This window comes from Anoplopoma fimbria, chromosome 2 (assembly GCF_027596085.1).
Source record: "Anoplopoma fimbria isolate UVic2021 breed Golden Eagle Sablefish chromosome 2, Afim_UVic_2022, whole genome shotgun sequence".
Taxonomy (NCBI): domain Eukaryota; kingdom Metazoa; phylum Chordata; class Actinopteri; order Perciformes; family Anoplopomatidae; genus Anoplopoma; species Anoplopoma fimbria.
The window spans coordinates 3337779-3359797 of NC_072450.1; the positions used below are offsets into that span (position 1 = coordinate 3337779).

Here is a 22019-nt window from a genome sequence, read left to right on the forward strand (position 1 = left end):
TGTGAGGATGAAAGACACCAACAAGCTGGTTAACAGACACTATCACCACAGAAGGTTCAGGAAACACTGTTCTCTCACCAGAGGGGGAAGAACAGACAACTGTTTGAGGAACTTTTAACTGGTTCTGTCTCAGTTTAGTCCTGATCCTCTATAGACCTCCATCAGTAAACAGACCATCAGAGAGAAGATCGTCTGTTTCTATAAAGTTATTCTTAAAGCTCGTCATCGGAGACACCGGGTCGGATTCTGGAGAAACCAGATGAACTCATGAAGGTTCACCAGAAACTCCTTCAGCTCAGAGTCCAGCAGAGACCAGTCCACCGTGGACAGAACCAGACCCAGCAGCCAGTCCACCGTGACCTGCAGATCCAGAGCTCCGGAGGGAGGAGGAGAGCTCAGACTCCAGAGGGAGAGGAGAGTCCACCCGGCAACAGCAGTGTCTCCTCCTCCTCCTCCTCCTCCTCCTCCTCCTCCTCCTCCTCCTCCTCCTCCTCCTCCAGGAGCAGAGCTTCTCCTCTCTGCTCCTCCAACATCGACACCACGCTGCTGGAGACCCAGGCCGTGTTAATGGACCCGCTGGAGGGAAGGGAGGCCCAGGAGAACCAGAACCAGGACTGAGCGGGGCAGACTGTCAGACCCTGCTGTAGTAAAATGAGAGGTTTTCTAAAGGGACTGGTGCTCAGAAACACTACCACTTTAGTCCACAGGGGGCGCCACAATCGACACAAAATGAAAGTTCCTTATAGTAACTTTAAAATAATTTAGATTGACATGTTGACTAGTTTTAATAAACAACATTTCATCTAACTTAGAGGTGATTTTATCCCCAAAAAGAACTAAGACATAAATACAATAAAAACAGTTTGCTGCTATAAACAGTCGGTCTACCAGCTTAACAGAGCTCATTAATTACTTTCAGCCAGCAGCTCAGTTCAGCTCTCCGTCAGGTTCCCACCAGCTGGACTGTACACACACACACACACACACACACACACACACACACACACACACACACACACACACACGCACACGCACACACACACATCCTCAGAGGAATTTGAGGCTGGCATCCTGACCAACTCCAGCTCTGACTGATGACTGTGATTATCTGTTGAGCTCCCTCACTCTGTGTGTGTGTGTGTGTGTGTGTGTGTGTGTGTGTGTGTGTGTGTGTGTGTGTGTGTGTGTGTGTGTTGTTTTGGGAACTCTCTCCCAGATAGCTTTCTGTGTTTGAGGCTCTGGCTGATTTCCAGCAGCCCACACTGTCCATCTGCCAGACTATACTGCCCTCACACATATACAGTATATATATATATATATATATATATATATATACATGTATACAGTGTGTATGTGAATATATAGATATATATATATATATATATCTATATATTCACATACTCACTGTGTACACTTTGAGTGAGAACAGACAGCAACTCCACCCGCTGGTCACCAAATGTCAGATTTCTAAATCATAATTTAACCAATTGAGACCTACTGATGTCATAGTTTAAATCACTTGGAGGCCCGTAGATAAGAAAAATGATTATTTGAGGTATAAGCACAATGTTGGAAATGGAACTAACATTAATTTAAGACGATGCCATCAGCTATATTTTCCCCTTAATTCCCTGTTTTTATTTTAGTAAATTTGTCCGTTTTAATCTTTGTAGAACAGAAACTCCCACACACTGGCTTCTTCACTTGCGTATAAATGTATTTTAGTCACGACGTTTCGGTACGTAGACCTTCATCAGGTTATTTCCGTTGCAACAAAATGATGCTTCATCTACGTACTATTTAAAAAACTATTCAATGAATTAATTAACTTATTATTTCCCTCATTTACAGATATGCAAAATGATTTCTGGGTAATATGTGTATTGTTGTTGTCCAAAAGTCTACAAGATCATGTGCCGAGACGATATACGGTGGCTAGTTTAGCAGCAAAGGAGACGGTTAGTGTCTACGGTTCATCATCATAGCGTGCACTAGCGCTGGTTGCAAAAAAAACCAACATGGCGACGGCAAAATCGCAGAATTTAAGGCTTCATATCGTCAGTCCACAAACCAACGGGTGACCTCATGATGACTACGTCCAAATATATCCTTTACTTTTGGACTTTTTCCACTTGTTTGACGTAGTTAAGCAAATCAAGTGTCTTTCTATCAATTACTTAGGTTCCTTCCTCTGCTGCTTAGAAGGGACCTGGCGGTGAAATCGTCCCCCGGTCATTTAATCCCTCAGTCGATCGTCCATGCAGACGGGTCGGGAGGTAATGACCATCATCAGATTGTTGCCATCTGACTCCACTTTGGATACTCTACAAATAAACACTTGAGTTATTACCGCCATCAATTTCACCTAAAAAGGAGTCTCTGGACGCAGCTGGAATACCAAGAAAAACAGGATCTGAGTCAGAGATGTTTCACTCCACAGAAAGACTAAATGTTTTGAACGGAAGAGTGCAGATATTTCTCCCAGAAAATGTCTGGCTTTTGGAACAAAAGTTTGCAAGATTGGTGACATATTTGTGTGAGTGTTGGCAGAGAATGTAAGACAATTTAACAGCATGACATGAAGGGGAGAGATGATTCCACGTGTTGAACGGTAATAAATCAATGGTCTCTTCTTCTGGTGTTTGTCATTTAAAAAAATAAATAAAGTTGTCAGTCTGATCAATGAAACCAAATGGATGGAAATGATTACAGAGCTGCTTGAAAAGATTCCAACCAGAAAGAAAATAAAGAACAAATGCTGATTTAGTTAAGTAATAACAAAAAGTTAATAAACTCCAACACGTGGAGGTTATGTTGGAGGGGTTTGAACCTCTGGACGGCACCGCACTGCTGCCATCTAGTGGCAGGAACGACCACCACAGGACCTTTTAATACACAATACAGAGTTTTATTGTTTATATTAAATCAGAAAAGATAAGCACTATAACATAACGTTATACAAGAACATTTTATATCTTGGGGGAACTCATATGACATAAAAAAAGAAGTAGTAACACTAGTGGACAAAAACATTCTTTAAATAACAGAACTGTACATTTCTTTTTTTAATATGCAACTAAAAAAAGTAACCAAAAAAAGAAACAGACTAAGAGACAGAAGGACAACGGGCGGTTAGTACCGTACAGAGCTAAAGCTTCTACGAGCTGAAACAGGTTACTGCTGGAATATGAAAAGTCACAAAATACAACAAAGTAAGGCAGCAGAAGGCGAACGTTTAGACGACGGGGAATCAGAAGGAGGAATAAACAAATATATATATATATATATTACAATAAGGGAAATTAAACTGCAAAGTGTCTCCATAGCTCAACAGAATGTCTTTAAGAGCCAACAAGAGAGCAGGTAAAAAAAAAAAAAAAAAAAAAAGTATAATAGCTGAGATTGAATATAAAACTCTTAGAAAATCAACCCCTCTTCATTTTATAGTCGACATAGAAATCACACTGAACCTCTTTCAGAAAGAACTCAGTCCTCACAGTGCAGCGTTGAACACCTTCTGACTGAGAAGTAAAAGAAACAATAAATCACAAACAAATAAAAGTGCCATGCACCATTTTTTGCATGCAGTCCAAATAATAATAAAAAATAAAAAAACGTTGCACAAGTAACTTTAAAAATAGTTTGCTATAAATTTTGCTCTTGTTCTCCGACTGTTGATGCAAATCCTGCAGGAGCAAGACGCTCTTCTTACACTGTGGACACTGGACTCATGTAATATTGTGGATTTCTGGCTGATTTGATCCCCCCCCCACATTGTGCACATTAAAATGAACAGTGCATAACCTGCTCAACAGGTTTCACTTGATTGAGAAACGGTTGCATAGCTAAAAAGGAGCATAGTTAGAGAAAATTCTGTTCAGAAACAATATATTTTTTAAAAGAATAGCTCTTTGATTTTATCAAAACGGACACTAGGGGGCGCTCAATGCCCCGAATGGCCGAGTTATTACATAATCACCTGCAAATATGAGCTCTTTACAAAAACATGTTATTATAAAGTCTCATATGAGCCTAGAAAATATCAATTTTCCAACATCATATCAAAATTAAACACCTGTTGCTGGTGTTTTGAATTGAGTGAACGTGCAGTGACTAAACATGTCTCGTCACGTAAAGTCTCACTTTTTCTCAGTAATGGCTTCTCTCAACTTCTTCTTTGGGTTAACAGGTAAAAAAAAAAAAAGGAAAACTTTCTCACCAGGTGTAAAAAAATATCAGTCTGTGAACCAATTAGTGCAAAAGAAGGTTAAGTGCAACGTTACATGATGTCCGATGTCCACATGTCTACAGTCTGCTCTCTGACTGTGTGTGTGTGTGTGTGTGTGTGTGTGTGTGTGTGTGTGTGTGTGTGTGTGCTGCTGTAACACGAGGACAGAAAGCTAAAGATATTGAGGGCATAGATTGATCCACAGTAGCACAGCGCATGCCCTTATTCACAACAAGACTGAAAAGTACAAGTAAAGCGCCATAACAAGTCAGTACAAAATGTAAAATAAAACGTGAGAAATTACTGTACATAGAAGTATTTAAAAAAAAAAAAAAAAATCAAAGAAAAAGTGAAGTTCTGTTTGTTTTTCTTCTGTCAAAGTTCTGCCAGAGGACCGAGGAGACGGGGAGGATCCGACCAAATCTCAAGGAAAAATATAGCATTTATCAACACATCTTAGAATTTAATCTCTTAATTAGAAAGTCAAAAATCTATACTCTTAAGTAATATTTACTTAATAAAATCTCATCTTTGTAAACAGTTTGCCCTTTTTGTTTTCGAGTTTGAAAATACATTCTAATCAGACTGAAATGGAGGCTTTTATATATATTTATATATATCTGTATATATATGTATATATATGTATACATGTACACATATATATATACATATGTGGCAAACATCTCAAAAATACTCTGATACCATTTGTAAAGAAATACACTTAAAACAAAATCTCTCTAGTCTTCATTTCTACCGTGATTGTTCAAGAGCCTGAAGTAGTCACGCCGACACAGCTGGCAACTTCACCTGATTAAAACTGGGCTGCCAGATGTTCTACCAACACAATCGTCACTGCTCCTGGGCTGCCAGATGTTTTACCACTGACACGTCACTGCTTTTGGGCTGCCAGATGTTTTACCACTGACAAGTCACTGCTTTTGGGCTGCCAGATGTTTTACCACTGACACGTCACTGCTCCTGGACTGCCAGATGTTTTACCACTGACACGTCACTGCTCCTGGACTGCCAGATGTTTTACCACTGACACGTCACTGCTCCTGGTTTTCCAGATGTTTTACCACCGACACATGTCACTGCTCCTGGTTTTCCAGTTGTTTTACCACCGACACGTCACTGCGCCTGGGCTGCCAGATGTTTTTCAACTGACACTTGTTACTTCTCCTGGGCTGCCAGATGTTTTACCACCGACACGTCAGTGCTCCTGGTTTGCCAGATGTTTAACCCTCGGAAAAATGTCACTGTTTATGGTCTGGCAGATGTCTTACCACCGACACATGTCACTGTTCCCGAGTTTCCAGATGTTGAACCACCGACACGTCACTGCTCCTGGTTTGCCAGATGTTTAACCCCCGACAAATGTCACTTCTTCTGGGCTGCCAGACGTTAAACCACCGACACGTCACTGCTCCCTTGTGTCCCTGCTCCAGCTGTGGACAGCGACAACGGCTCTGAGCTCCCATTCCCTGATTTACTGGAGCTGTGAGGAAAGTTAACGTGCGTGTTGGCATTCCTGCTGCTCTTCAGCAATGGCGATGGGGGTTGCTATGGTGTGTGTGTTACCATGGTGACGAGGTTGCCATGGCTTCAGGGGGCTGTTAGCTGGTGATGAGAGAGAGAGAGAGAGAGAGAGAAAGAAGCGGGATCGTCTCACGTGTTCGTCCGAGTCTTTTTGGTTGTTGTGGGGGGTTCTGCAGGAGGTGCAGACTCTCAGAGCTGATTCAAAAACCCCAAACTGCATCGATCCGCCTCGTTTAAAATAATGTCACTTACGAGGGGTAACTGTGTGTGTAAACAGTGTTTGTTCACAAGTCGCCTCCTTATAAAAGTGTGTGTGCATGACTGTGCACATGGTGTCTTTCACATTTAAATGAATGTTAGTGGCAGTGGACGCATGCACAGTGGCCCTATAGAGATGGTTTTGCATGCATATTCAGATTTGTACACTCTATACACTGCAAATCCGCCTTTTATTCCCTCTCTATGCTCAGAGTCTGTCGCTGCGGAAGCTGTCCTCCACCGACGGGTCCGGCAGCACCATGTCGGGATCGCTGAGCATGCTCAGTCCGTCCAGGCTGAGCGGCTCGATGCGCAGCTCGTCCTCCAACGGGAAGCATCCCTCCGAGTCAAAACACTCGGGCACCGTAGAGAGAGCGCTGCTGATGTCCTTTGACAGACTGGGGTTGGAGTCATCTGAGAGAGAGAGAGAGAGAGAGAGAGAGAAAAACAGATGATGGTGGGTGAATGTTTTCTTCCGGACTGGAAAAAACATTTCCTCTCGCTCTAGCTGACAGTCTCACTGCCCTCATCATTAGTCATGACAGCTCTTTATAAAAACCATATATCCGACACTCCCCCCATGCATTTAAAGTGGAGGATCAGTCTGTGCAGTTTTAAGTCTTCATGAAGGTTTGCTCATTTTCCTTTAGTGAGAAAAATCAATGCACGACACTTGATTCCTGAAAAACAAGCTGCTCTGCAAACGCTCCTAAACAAAGTCATATTTGCATTCAGTAAAACGGCACCATGGGAACATAGAAAAGACAAGTTTTATCTTTCTGACATGAATTTATTTAGAATCACACCACAAATTTGTTTCTGAGGACGGCTGTGGCAAAAGGACATTTTAATAAAGCTTATCTGATTATCTCCAGTAATTGTCCCTCGTCTCTCATCACGCTCTGAATATTGAAAATGCCTCGGCTCTTTTTTTTCTGCTCTGTTTTCTATTCAAGTGAATCCTTAAGATTTCACTCCTTGTGGATTTGGTGAAACCCTGTCTACTGATGGTAACAGCAAAAAATGGTTTAATACTACAGGTCTCAAAATTTGGATGGGCAACAAACTAACTGTTTAAGTTTTTAATAAAGAAGTCAGGCAATCATTTTCCATCATTCTGTGAGCAATCGTGATCTGATTTCATGCCGAGTCTGTGAACAGAGAGAGTAGTTGGTTACCTCTCCCTGCGGCTGCTTTTTGAATATTGCAGGGACCGATGGAACCGATTTGCATTAACAACAAACACTTCATAGCAAAAGTCAACTCGTGTTTCCCAGTTTAAATGCTTTTTATGTGAAGCTGCAGCTTTCAGTTGGCACCAGCAGCATGGAATCCTGTGTTCACGACGACTCGGAAGGTCAGAATCAGTTTAAATTTCCAGCTTCTGACCTCCAAGTGCTTTAACGAAAACCACGACTGAAAAACTGATGTTTCTTTGGCAAGTGTGAACAGAATTGAACTTTCAGCAGTGCAGCCTCCGCATATTTTTTCTTCGCAATCAATGTCTCTTTAGCAAGACATTTCACATGTAAACATTCACACATATATCTATATATATATATATATATATATATATATATATATATAGTATACATGACAATTAAAGAGGTGAGTGAAGAGGAATCTTAATTTGTTTCTGTTAAAGGTTTATATGTGAATGTGGATTTTTCTGATCAGTTTGAGGAGTGAGTCAGTGGTTTACATGTTCTACATTTTATCCTAAGTGAGTCATATGTTGTGGGACTCGCACTGGTCTGGTCTTTGATTTCAAAACCACTAAGTCTTGTCTCGATACACTCTGGTCTTGGTTATGACTTTGGTTAAAGGTTCGTGACTACAGCATTACTAAACATTGACTTTTAGTTGATGGTTTACAATTTCCTCCTGTTTTGTCTTGTGACGTCAGACAACTGGTTATTTCCATAAACTGTTACAAGAACCGGACTTAGTCATTGTGACTTGACCTTATAAGTTTGTCAACTGATGTTTTGAAGCTTTGAGTTCGAAGTAGACTGTCACCATGTTGTTTCCATATTTGGAATGCAGAGGAGTGAAGTATATACGTCTCTGGTGTCGACCTGTCAATCAGTGTGTAGCCCCGCCCTAAAGCATCCCCTGCTTTATGGTCTGTTTGACTCTAAATGGAGCATCATTTACTAAATGAACATCATGCTGTATTGAAGAAGACTTGAAACTAGAGATTGAGACCATAAACTCATGTTTACAATGTTTACTGAGGGAATAAATCAAGAGAGAAGTAGAGTCATTTTCTCATAGACTTCTATACAACCAGAGGAGTCGCCCCCTGATGGACAGTAGAGAGAATGCAGCTTTAAGGAACTTCAGGATTGGCTTCACTTGGCAGACCGGAGGTCGAGGCTTGTTTCTTCATGCAGTCGGGGTAGATGGATTGGCCCAAAGTAGGAACTCAAACTTTGATTGTCATTCAATTGTACTTTTTTTGAGTAGGAGGTCAGAAATGTTGGAGTTCTTAAGTGTCTGGAACGCAGTATTAATACAGCATACATTTCCCGGGAATGTCGCCACAGGCACCCAGTTCATAATATAAATACTGCAACAAAAAATAATTAGTGGGCTACGAGCTCAATCACCATTGTGTTAACTAATTTGGCGATATAGATAGTGACTTATCAGACTTTTATTTCATGAAATCTTCAAGATTGTCACTTTAAAAAGAAACAAAATAAACATCATCTTTCCCAGGATGCACCTGTGGTGGCTTACACTAAAAACAACCAACCCCACCAGGTTGAGACTCACCAGTGAGTATGATGTTGGGCAGCCCTCCACTGCAGTTGGAGTACAGCATGTTGGACCTCATGTGCATCGGGTCCTGCAGGTTGCCGTGGCTGCCGCCCAGCCCCGAGAGGGCGGCCTGGGAGTAGTAGAGCAAAGAGGAGGAAGGGTCGAAGCAGGAACCCCCCGCCGAGGAGCTCATCGCGTTTTCCAACAGAGCGAACTGATCCAACTAGACGGCAGATGGGCGGAGAGAAAAATGGCAAACGAAAGACGAGAATGAGACGTCGAGTTCACGTTGGCAGCCTGGTTCTGTGTGATGCCTTCACGTGTTTTCTCACAACATCCACATCCCATAGAAAAGCTTATTAACACTACAACTGATGGCAAAGGACACATTCTGTTGAGCTCTGTGGTCTGACAAAAACTACAAAAACATTATTATCTGATGCCACAGAGATTATTCTCCTGTTAAACTGCTAAAAGAATCCTAATAATTTATTGGCTAAATAAATGTATTTGCTTTTACTTGTTTGTGTTAAAGTAAAATCTGCATTTAGTCAAGGTACTCGATCACCATGCCAGGGTTTATGCTGCATTCAATTGCTGTCGGAATAATTGGAAAAGTTCACAATGGTGAAAAATTAAAGTGTATCCCCCCTCAAGTCAGAGCATTCCCAACTTGCAGCCGTAATTCAAGATGGCGACAGCAAAATCGCCGAACGCGCGCGCATGTGTGTGTGTGTGTGTGTCAACCTGTACCTGATAAGGGTGGGTCTTGGTCTGGCGGTTGGAGAACTGTTGCTCCATGAAGGGGTCGTTGAAGAGCGCCGCCATGTTGTTGTGCTGTAAAGAAAAAAAAGATAGAAAAAAAATCATCATCAAGTTTTTCTTGTTTCTGAAATTTTATATGACATGTGTGACGTAAAATAAATAAGTAAAGGGGTCGTTGAAGTGGAGGTACTTCCTTTAAGGTTATGCAATAATATTAATTTAAAGGTCTGCGACTACCTCAGACTATAAGTTTAGTTATTAGTGAGAAAAGTCTTCTCCAATGTGAGTGTTTGCCAAGTTAATATTTTTAGGATTTGGACTTTGGGTCGGACAAAACTAGGGATTCTGGGAAAATATTGATGGTAAGTGACACATTTCTCACAAAAGGTCGATTCCAGTCAAGAGCTTGCAGTTTTTGTTTTTAAGAAAATCTGCAAGCCATTGTTTTAAAAACAGCATACAAAGTAGATAAGTGGCCAACTAGTTTAATAATAATAATTCTATTTATACAGCACTTTCTCAAAGTACTTTCCAGATGAAAAGAAAAAGAAAAGAAAGGAGTGCAAATAAAGAGAAATGACTTAATAATACAACATGATTCTGTGGGTTGGTTTTCCATCCTGTCCTTCCTTATTTTTTTGGAGTCACCAGCTGCCACTTATGTGGTTTAATAAAATTACGATGTTGAATCTAATCTCTCGCATTAATTTCTGCCCTGCAGGAAGAGTGAACAGAACACCATGAAGACTGGTGCACTAAATATGATTTTGTGTGTGTGTGTGTGTGTGTGTGTGTGTGTGTGTGTGTGCCAATGCGCACACACACCCTGACAAAGAAATTCTTCATGGCACTTACTTGGCTCATGTTGAAGTCCAGTGAGATGCTCTGAAGAGGGGAAAGAGGCTGCTGTTGCTGCTGCTGTTGTTGTTGCTGCTGCTGTTGTTGCTGCTGTTGTTGCTGCTGTTGTTGTTGTTGCTGTTGTTGTTGCTGTTGTTGTTGTTGTTGTTGTTGCTGCTGTTGTTGTTGCTGTTGTTGTTGCTGCTGCTGCTGTTGCTGCTGGTGTTGTTGGTGTTGTTGGTGTTGGTGTTGATGTTGCCTTCCCTGGTCCACTGCATGCTGGGACTGCTGATAGAGCGGATAGGGTGGGGGCGGCTCTCTTGGCATGTTGCTGGTATCCAAAGCGACTCCCTACACGGGACGGAGAAAGCCAGCAGGAGTCACTGAAGACTGACTCACAAGTTAAACGAGGAGTTCAGGACTTGAGGTTTATTTATTACGATTGTAGCGCCATAACTCAGCTGCATTCTCTCCATCAAACAGAGTGAAAAACAAATGCACCAGTGTATTTTTTTTGGCAGTGGCAAGTCTTTTTACTTGGATGTCAGACTTTATTTAACATCATTGTACATGTCTGAATGTGACAAAAGGAATTTTATTCTTAGTCTGCACAAACAGATTCTCATACTGTTCAGTTTTATAGTTACAAGGTTATTTTATTGTCATTGTACAACAGGGTTGCATGACTAAATGCTGATTGTAGTCCCATTTTGCTACACAAGAAAACACAAAACTACATTTATATGTAGGGTGGAGTTAAGGAGTCTCTCAACCAGAGCTGTTTTGAAGTTTGAAGATAAATTCTGTATCATTATAGATAAATTAATTATAGATTATATTGTTATTCCGTTGCACTAAAAAGTAAACAATCCGTCTCGTTATTTGGGGAATGTGAAGGCGGGCGTACCTGTGTGATGGGGGACAGCGAGGGGGACATGGTGGGAGACAGCTGCTTGGCCAGACCCCTGCGCTGTTCGGAGCCGGGAGACAGGGTGAGGGGGCTGATGGGAGCTGGCCGCCGCCGGGGGGAGTTACTGGACAGACGGAGGGACGAGTTGATGGAGGGATTGCTGAGCGACGACTGCAGCTGGCAGTTGTTGAGGGACGCCTGGATCGAGGGGTTGCTCAGAGACGAGGACAGACCTGCAGTGGGGGGAGGGGGAGATATCAGAGTGTAAATATGCATCAGAATGAATCTCACGGCTGTGAATCCAGAACAGATACTGGGAACATGTGGAAGTTATGATGTGGTATGGACTCTATTTTCCTGGCGTGCTCTCTAGAACCCGACACAAAAAACACTTTATTGTTTGACCGATGGGAGAGGGAGATGCAGAGCAGAGGGGAAGGAAAATGAGAAGACAGAGAGGAGAATCTAACGGGAAAAGAAAAGAGCCGATTGTAGCGAGCCGGATCGGGGTCAAAGGGTCTCTTTGGGGCTTTGGTGCTCGGCCAAGCTGAACAGTGTTGGACATGGGAGGAAACACGGAGAGGGAGGGGGGATCAGGTCAGGCAGCCGAGTGAGGAAGTCGGACACAGAGGGATCATTCAAAGAGCGATCCAGAATGGACGGTCGGCTGGCAGAGGACGAGACCTGGAACCGGCTCAGAGCGCCGCAGCAGCAACTCCAAACTTCAGACCTTCAGATTATCAAACCTATAAAGACTAGAACACTGACTTACACCGACATGCACAGTCGGAACGGGAGCACACATTGAACAACCAAGTAGATTCAGATAACGCACACACTCAACGACAACGTGGACTATGGGTAGAGTTGTGTTGCCAGGCAACAGGAGACACACATTCTCGTAAGTGACAGAACTAAAGCGGAGGCAGACATTCCTCAAGAACCACGTGTCTTCATTCATTTCATTCAGTATGCCACAAAACAAAAAAAAGGCAAAGAAACAGAGGACAAACAAAGCCAAACGAGGGTAAAATGGTGGATGGAGAGATGAAAACAAAGAGGGGCAGAGGAGGAGAGAGAACTTCTTATGAGACGAGAGAATAAGCTGAGAAATCAGAGAACTTTCCTTTCCTTTAAAGATGCAGTTAGACACTTGTCTAATATATATAGAATGTTACCCTCTTTATATTTTGATTAGTAGTTTGGTATATACAGAGTCTTTTGTATTGTATCTCAATAGATGTTCTATACATATATATCTCTCTTCTAGTGTTGATATGTATATTTACTGGTGCTGTGACAAAACTACTGAAAATCGTGAACTTGTAGAACTCAAGTAGTTTGAAGGAGATGTTTTCACAGCAACATAAAAAAGATATTAGAGAGGAATTATGAACCGTTAAACTTCAAAACACTAATTCTAAACAGCTTATAATACATAATTAAAGCTACCAATGACAAGATGTTTTTCAATCTATAAAAATAAAATATTTTATTTCCTTATCATTTGAATTGTATGTTTTATGCACACACAAAAAACACAGTAGATGACTACATCAACATAGGAAAAGAGGAAATGTCGAATTTTTGACTTCAGAATGGTTGAAATGATGTTTCAGGACGCTGGTGAAAACTTTAAATAGGCTGGAGGCATCTATACCAGCTGCTATAACAAAATAAAACAACAAAAGAAAAATGTTTTGGCCCGTAAGGATCTTCAACATCGGCAATTGGTATCAGCAACAAAAAAAAGTTATATTTGCTCCCTTTTTTTTTTTGGTGCTGATCTGATTTGTGACTCAAAACCATAATGTGATCCAAACCGTGAGTGTTATGATCCGTTGCACAAGAATTCACACAAGAATTTCCCAATCTGGGATCAATAAAGTACATCTATCAATATTATCGATTATTATCATATCAATATTTTTTCCCTGTGAATATTAACTTTAAATAAAAAACAGACAAATCTACACACTGCTTTGTTTTAAGAGTCATATGGGTGGGAAATACGCACACACACAAACACACACATCCACAAACCTGAGCTCCACCCACCCTGCTGCGAGTTGCCAATGCCGAGGTGCATCATGGCGGCCGGCAGGTTGCCGGTGCTGCTGCCCCCGCTGAGGTTGTTGTAGCCTCCGTTGTCCTCCGGGTCCAGCGGCGTGGAGAGCGGCGAGGTGAAGTGCAGGTTGCTGAGGTCCGGCAGCGAGCCGCTGGTATTCAATAAACCCTGGTAGTGGGACAGACCTGGGTTCTGCTCCGGAGACGGGAAAATACTGCAGAGAGAGAACACAATCAACTTTTCAATGAATGTAAATATTGAACATAATCAAACGTAGGGTCATTAAATATGCTGCCGTTGACATTTCAATCTGACAAGACGTTTCTTTTGACTCCCAACCTCTTCTTTTTTTTATACCACACCCACTCTCTACATTTCCTCCATTATTTCTCTAATTTCCATTTCTGCTCATATGCTGCATTAACAGTGTATGAACAGCAACAGTGACTCATTGTTTTCTGTCCCCACACACACACACACACACACACAAACTGGCACCGAGCACAAAAAAACAATGAACAAACGCTTGCCTCCACAAACATGAAAATGGTGTCTGTCTCTCTGTCTCAGATAAAGAGGCAGCATGAAATAAAGAGGCCAAGGTCAAAACTTTTCCTTATATATCCAGGGGAAATCTTTCTAAGAATCTCTTCAGAAGACTGTATTGTTTTGTGTGTGACAATAAAAACTCTAAATTATGCCCGAACATGTGCTGGCAACAAAAGCTAAACGCTTGTAAAAACAGGTGACGTTGGTTTGCTTCTAAATCCTGACTTGACAGCAGAGGTCACTTGCAGAAGGAAAACAATGCCCCTGGAATCCGATTGTAATAACTCTGTTCCTCTTCTTTCAAAAGTGTTAGAGGTGTGAAGAGGAACACACACTTCCTGTCTGACGAGGTGGGAATGTTTGGCATTTCATTACTGTTGAGCAGCTACAGCAGCGCTTTGATGCCCAGAAAAAAATGCTTTGTGTTAACGTCACACTGATGGGGCTTAAATTAAAAGAAAAGCTTTATAACCAACAACAAATTGAACCTTCAGACTTACTTGATTCCAGGCACTTCACATGATTTAGGCCTCGATGCCAGAGACTGGACCTGAAACACAAAGAATTACCATTAGATAATAACACTCCAACACAGCATTTAATCTTCAAAATATTATTTTGGGGTTGATAGCAAACTGTAGATTGCTGTTCAGCTTTCTGGCAGATTGAAAAGTATCGCAATACCCCGTGTTTAAAAACGGAACAATAACCTGTTTTATTAGTACCGATACATTAAGAACTAAAATGCTTTTTCAGTCGCGATATTGGAACTGTTCAGCTTTCTGGCAGAAATTTTGCACGTTTTTTGTAGAAAACTGAGACTACACACTCAAAAGTCTCTTAAGTGATGTATCTGTCTAAAGCTATGATGCTGTGTGTGTTTAGTACCAGGGGTGCTCACTTGTTCTTTCTCTTTCTAGCTGATAAAATGAGTCGATGGATAAAACACATCAGGCAAGACAACGAAGCATTTGTGCATGGAACATAGCTAAGTTAGCTAGCTAGCTAGCTTGTGTCGTACATTGTGCGAGATGAGAGATGTAGTTCACTGATTGGTTTCACACAATTCGAAATGATAGTTTGACGAATCTCTGACCAACTGCGACTTTCTTGACTTGCAAAGTTATCTTTTAAATTGACAAACGTCATATGTGAAATTCCTGGCACAATTCAAATGGGATCAACTAAATATTTATCTCTCTCCGTTGATTACCGTTTGTATTTATTTCTGAAACAAGGCCCCATGGAGGACATTCTGAAAAGCCATTTTGCTGATCCCTTTATTTCAGTTGTGTTCATTGTCAGTATGGCAACAATGAACCCACACATGAGGGCAGTGAATACGACAATATGCAGATGATAGTCTGCTTTCACATGGAGTTACCAGACTATCAAACAGCATCAACTACACACTGATGCAGCGAGTGATAAGCGAGCAGTCTCACCTTCTTGGCCTCCCACAGCTGCTTGGGAAGCGGCTTACTGACGCCTATTAGGTTCTCCTCGTTAGTCAGGGAGGGGAAGGAGAAGACTGCGGAGAGAGGAAGTTGAATTAAACAAGTGTGTTTCACAGTCAAACTGATATTAATGAACTCTGGATTACTTGAGGAATGTGCAACTCACCATTTCCTGATCCGTCCACCTCTGTCTCATTAACGCTGGCTGCATTCCAGCCTCCACGAAACAAACAAACAAAAAGAAGATGGGGTAGGGGGGGTTGATTGAGGACATAAAACAAAGTTATAAAAAAAAACAGAAGCTGAGGAACATTAGAGGATATTCAGTATCAACCGGCAATATGATCCCGGCATGTCTGGCACAATAATCAGTCACTCTGACAGGAATACACACTGCATTTTCTGCGTAGTTTGATAAAACTCAACAGCTGGGCATCTGGCATCATGTTATGAGTCCCAGAGATGAAGTCAGACAGGAGGGAGGCTGGTGGGGTGTTATAGACTGATGAGGAGGAGGAAAGAGACAACCATTGTTTTTATTGTGCCACAAAAGAGCCCTCTCTTCCACACACACATCTCTCATTCCTTTTAACTTGTTTCTATTCCGTGTCTGACTCTTGTGTTTGGCCACAACACTTCCAGAACACTCTGTTACTTATTAGGGAAAATATTTATTTTCTGTTTCTCTTGATGTCTCCTTAAAGTCTCCTCACATTAGCGTTTGAACTATTGCCCGTTCCTCCCTCCCTCCACGCTGATTCCCCCGAAAGGAATGGGAGCGTGCGATAATTTTATTGAGTTATTGAGGACACTCAATAAAATATCTTACAGTAGTTTTGGCTTTACAACAGAAAAAATCTGCAAGAATATATTCAAACTGAAAAAGTCATGCAACTTTCATGCTGTTTATTCCTCACACCCCATGGGTAAAAGGCATTAGAGATTATTTTGTTTTTCAGATGCTGCTGCAGATGAAACAACGAGGAGATACAAAAGCAACTCGCTGTGGATCGCAGAAAACGTCTGGCTTGTGTCCCCTGGATCCCTTACACTGTGCAATGCATTAAATATGGATGTTCTAAATGATGAGGATTATGGTTGGACAGCAATTGGCAGAAAAAAGATTTCACACCAAAAAGAGTGTTTCCACCCTGGCAGTCTGACTCACGGCTGTAATTTCCAGTTACACGCTTCTTTAATCATCCGGGGCTCAACACCACACGAAACCTTTAGAGGTGTCAACGTGGCCCCGGGGCCTTCACAGCAGCGAGGAGACGAGGCCGCGCTGCTCGTTTCCTAACATAGACCAGTCTGGTGTCTTAGCCTCCTTGTGAGGAGATGATATACAGCCTGGGCAGCTATGTGTAGTATGTGCTGGTGGACTATATACAGCAGGCTATGTGAGAAGACTGTTCTGTATGTGATCCCCAACAGGCAGCTCAGTTCACCTCTAGGGAAATATAAGACATCTCCTTCACCATACAGTTTAACTATACTGGCAGCTCTGCACAAGAGTAGAGCTGAAACAAATAACTGATTAATCATTAAGTCAATTTTCAATAAAATGTTTTTGGCGAGTGTCGTGGCGGATTGGAAAGATGTGCAACAAAGCACTTTTTATAATTGATTAACAGTTCAAGCTATTTTTTGAGGCAAAAAAATCAACTCATTCAAGCTTTACAAAGTATAATATTTAGTATTTTTCTTAGATTTCTGTAATCATAAACTGAATATCTCTGGGTTTTGGACTGTTGATAAAGCATCCCCTGCTTTATGGTCTGTTTGACTCTAAATGGAGCATCATTTACTAAATGAACATCATGCTGTATTGAAGAAGACTTGAAACTAGAGATTGAGACCATAAACTCATGTTTACAATGTTTACTGAGGGAATAAATCAAGAGAGAAGTAGAGTCATTTTCTCATAGACTTCTATACAACCAGAGGAGTCGCCCCCTGATGGACACTAGAGAGAATGCAGCTTAAAGACACTTCAGCATCAGCTTCAAATCTCAGAATCGGAGATTGCTGGACAAAACAAGACATTTTAAAACGTCACCATGGACTCTGGGGACTTGCAAAGGATCAAGAAAAGAATCTATTGATTACTTGACATAATGAAAATAATTTCACAGGAAATGAAATACGTGAAATAGGCTATTTTTGTATTCAACACATACACACACTGGCAGTACATTTCCAACTGGGTCTAAGGTGAGCCATTTAAAGCACAACAGACAGCGTGCTGTTATTCATATTTATCCACACTGGGTTGATTGTGTTTGTATGTTAAACTCACACTTGGCTCAGATCTTAAAGGCAATATCCTGTTTAAACTTGTTGGCTAAACACAGTGAGAAGTACTCGGCTGCAGGAGCACTTCTCTCATTCACTGCACACTTCATCACGGACGCCGTCAGAGACACGCTGGACGCTCGGATGGAAACCGCTCAGGAGAGAGGACGATGAATACTTTGGACTGATTACAATAACAGCTACAAGAAGGTATAAACAGAATATATTAAACCAACAAAGGCCTGACGGTGATTTATGAAACTGAGCGGCCAACGAGACTGAAAAGCAGCAGGCTGGATGGACTGTGTTCTCTGTTAATAAATGACCAGCAGAACAGAAACACAAACACTATAAACTCGTATGATAACTACGACGTGGGCTCGGTGAGGAGCCGCCTCTCAACATGCTCTGCTCACACAAAGCTGCACATCTCCTCCAAAGTGTAATGTGTTTGAGGTGATGTCTCAATTCACAAGTGGATCTTAATCTTTAAGTTTCCTGCCCTTGTTGTTGGTGCTCAGTTCATACTGTGAATAATCCACCTGCCTTTTTTTTTATCTGTTAATAGATCCTGTCAGCTCTGTTAAACATGATCATTCACACTCACAGTGAATCGACACAGGTTGAAGTCACATCCTATAACTCAAATCAAGGTTTCAGCAGAAATTCAAACATGTTATTTTATGTAGGGAGTTTCTTTTTCAATAGATGAGCAGCAAAGTGAGATCGTTTCCCGTAAACGCAGTGCATTGAAACGAAACTATGACTAACTATGTTCGTCATCAACAATTCTTTTCCACGACTAAGACAAGACGATGACGAGACGTCATCTGCTGCAGTAAAATGAGAGGTTTTCTGAAGGGACTCTGGCGCTTGTAAACACTGTCGCTTTTGTCCACAGGGACCGCCAAAATCAACATGAAATTTCCCTGGGTAACTTCAAGTTAAAGTTAACAATGACAACAGGGCTTGGGAGGAAGGAACAAGTTGATATTTGAGTTAGACTAGAATGACTGAAATGTTCAATCTAATTTGATGTGTAACAAAGACAAAAATGTCAAAACAAATTCTAAACATATGCTACAATGGTGATGTTTTTCTTTGACTACGATAAGAGTAAAATGTAATAAATAAAAGAAGACTAAATAAAAAGTAGGTGACAAAATTCAAACTACTACAGTGAGAAAGAGTCAAAGGCAGCAGTTCTCTAAACATGCAACAACAAAAACAAATGACTTGTGCTTTACTTGAGAACTTGTAATGACTTTTCTAACATCTAATCTTTGTAGTTATTGTGTCAAAAGTTATGTTTATGAAGGAAAAAAGTTTCTGCTGGTAGGAGTACATGGTTTAGAACAAACGTGAAGCTCCAGACATGTTTTTAAATATAGAAATATACTGCTATGAATAATAATTTGTGTCTGATAGGATTTTTTTTTTTTTTTAAAGTTAAATTACCCTGTTGAAATTCTCACACTAGATGTATCATACATCACTGAAAAATCCATTATCTTTGAATGTGCAACAGAGAGTTCCACATTGCACATTGTGTAAGTTCAGTTCAGAGGTGCAGCGTGTGAACATTTTTTTTTTTTTTATCGGTGAGTAAATGCTTCCGCTCCTCAGGACCTGTTGGGAAACCCTGGCTGAGGTCCCACGTCAGCCAGCTGATTCAAGTTAAGACAGGTAGCCACACTTATGGTGGACTGACATTTAAGGTGGACTGGTGCTATCCTCCTTTATGTGAACAAGCCGCTTCGTTGAGTTTTTCTCAGTTTCTTATTTTCAATATCTATTTTAACGGTTTAACCAATAGCACGGTTAAACAGTTAATTATTAACATCCCTTCATGCAAAGAACTTGTATAAGGAAAACACAATGTTGAATGTTAAAATGTCAGCGGCATAGCTATTGTTAGAACTGTAATGTATTATTAGGTACTCGTAAAGGTACTCGGTATTGGCAAGTACTCAAATGTAAGTACTTGTACTAGGTATCTGTGCATCCATAAGCCACACTTTGGGACCGTAAATGAAACGCCGGCGCTGGAAGACCTGCTCTTTTTTTGCTGTACTGAACTCCCGTCAAAATGTGGCTCCTAAACCGGTCTAGGAGTCACGCTTCGAGTTCGTTATGAACGGAACTGTGTCTCCTGCGCACCGTTACACCCAAACTCTTTCTTTAGGCTTCGGTGAGTTTGATGAGATGGAAGTCGGACGATGCACAAATAGTGGATGGCCAATAATGTGACTTAAGTAACGGAGACCAGCTTGAAACTAATACATACAATCATTTTATATATCAGGTATGTGATTGGTTTAAAGGTCTGTATAGGAGGGTTTAAATTGTGCAGCTACAGTAGCGAGAAACAAAGCAGATTTATGGACACGTTAAAACAAGAAAAACTTCTTGCCAGACATGGATATCAAAAATATAAACACATTCAAACCAACAAGCAAATACAGAAACTGCTCTCTTTGAAGGCGAGTAGCTTGTGGTTGTGTGTGTGTGTGTGTGTGTGTGTGTGTGTGTGTGTGTGTGTGTGTGTGTGTGTGTGTGTGTGTGTGTGTGTCTCTCACCATTGCGCTGGGGAGGACCTCGACCCATCTGCTGGTTCATGCCAAAGGGGTCCTGGGGGTTTGGGTTCATGGCGCTCGTATGGAGAGCAGAGTCTGAGTTGGTTCTGTGTGGGACGAAGAGGAAGAGGAGGAAGAGGAGGAGGAGAAATTATGCAAAGTGTTCCAGCACCTTGGACAGAGGCAGAGGATTTCTCAGGGCTGTAACGTGAGTCACTCTGCCTCCACACACACACACAAAAAAGCTGCATTCATTTGCACTGATCACACGGACCTTACTCACAAAAAACATCCTCACAGAACTGAACTGAGATCAGTCGGAGATGAAAACACATTTTGGGCTAAATGATGAAATAATGATTAAAACATTTGTTATCCATAAATGAACTGATACGGGGAAATACCGGGAAATTGGCAGCTACAAAATATTAGTAAACTCCTTTTCCCTTTCACACACATTCACGGTCCGACCCACACAAACACAGAGTCCTGTATCACTCCAGCTGCGATCTTTCTCTAGTGCGATGCATTACGACTCAACGGCTTCTTCCATGAGTCACTCCTACTAGTAACCACACGTTAAGTTTGATTCATCCAAAATATGATGCTTTTAGAGCTGCCAAGGTTGGTTTGATTCTGTCAATTTTGTCAGACAGCGTAGAAAAAAGTGCCAAACACCGAGTTTAAAAGGACCAGTGTCAAGCAGTTAGGGGGATCTATTTTCAGAAATGGAATGTAATATTAATAATTATGTTTTCATTCGTGTATAATCACCTGAAACTAAAAATCTTTGTGTTTTCATTAGCTTAGAATGAGCCCCGTTTAGGATATGAATCAGTGTTTGGACAAACCAAACACTGATTCATATCCTAAACACTGTGCTTTTTAAGAGTTTGTTTACAAGAGTTTTATTTTATCATTTTGTCTGGCCAGATGTGAAGATGTTGGTAAACCAATGTGAAAAGTAAATATTTAACATGCAAAGATCATCAAAGTGATTAGCGGCCAGATAACATTAATAGCTTTCATGTTTTTTTATGCTGTAATTTAAATTCAAAACATGATAAAAGACAAATGGAATATTCCAATGATGGTAAAAAAAACCTCACTATAAATAATTTAATACATTTTCACCAAAAGTTAACTTTGAACACCTCATAATGAAGTAGTTTTGTTAATGTTCTCTTTAATCAGCCATTTACCTATTTTAATCAATTTTGACAAATTAATTTATACAGCTGCTTGGGTTTGGAAAGTATTTAAAATTTGAAAGTCTTTTTTTATATTTTTTGAATTTTTTAAATAACACTTTGTAAGCGTGTATATAAAATATATAACAATATAAGGCTGTATCGGAGGAATTTTTGATACCGGTTCCTTTATCGGAAAACCTAAGAAAGTTATTTTTTTCATTATAAATGCTATATATATGTATTTTAGACAGTAGAAAATGCAAAGAATCTTGTGCTCATTTGTAAAAAAATATATAACTATAAGCCGCTACCGTATTAATTAATGGAGCCGTGCAGTTCACTGCATTTGTTTAGTTGAAAATTAATATTTGTATTTGTATATTTTTCATGTCTGTGACATATTCAACAGATATAGACATTCAAACTGCAGTAATGTTGGTGGTATGTTGTCAATATATTATCATAAGATCATTTCTATAGTCAATTTTAAACAATTAGGTTTATGGATGTAATCAGAACTCTTCTCCGTGGTCAACGAACAACTGGATTTTTAATAAATTCTGAAAACTTTAACTCAA

The 22019-nt window shown here is 40.8% G+C and overlaps 1 protein-coding gene across 3 annotated transcripts in view; it reads right to left on the reverse strand.

Annotated features, from left to right (window-relative positions):
* Positions 1-2919: 2919 nt before the first annotated feature.
* Positions 2920-22019, reverse strand: part of crtc3 (CREB regulated transcription coactivator 3) — a 43415-nt gene continuing 24315 nt past the window's right edge. For 2 of the 3 annotated variants that reach the window (XM_054619153.1, XM_054619139.1), the window contains 10 exons: positions 20252-20355; positions 15544-15594; positions 15366-15451; positions 14421-14470; positions 13347-13585; positions 11301-11536; positions 10412-10744; positions 9545-9628; positions 8807-9014; positions 2920-6439 (listed from right to left, as the gene is read on the reverse strand). In XM_054619153.1, the coding sequence (XP_054475128.1) occupies positions 6234-6439; positions 8807-9014; positions 9545-9628; positions 10412-10744; positions 11301-11536; positions 13347-13585; positions 14421-14470; positions 15366-15451; positions 15544-15594; positions 20252-20355 (1597 nt within the window). In that variant the 3' untranslated portion in view covers positions 2920-6233. The remainder of the gene's footprint in view (positions 6440-8806; positions 9015-9544; positions 9629-10411; positions 10745-11300; positions 11537-13346; positions 13586-14420; positions 14471-15365; positions 15452-15543; positions 15595-20251; positions 20356-22019) is intronic. The other variant, XM_054619148.1, reaches the window with a different exon arrangement.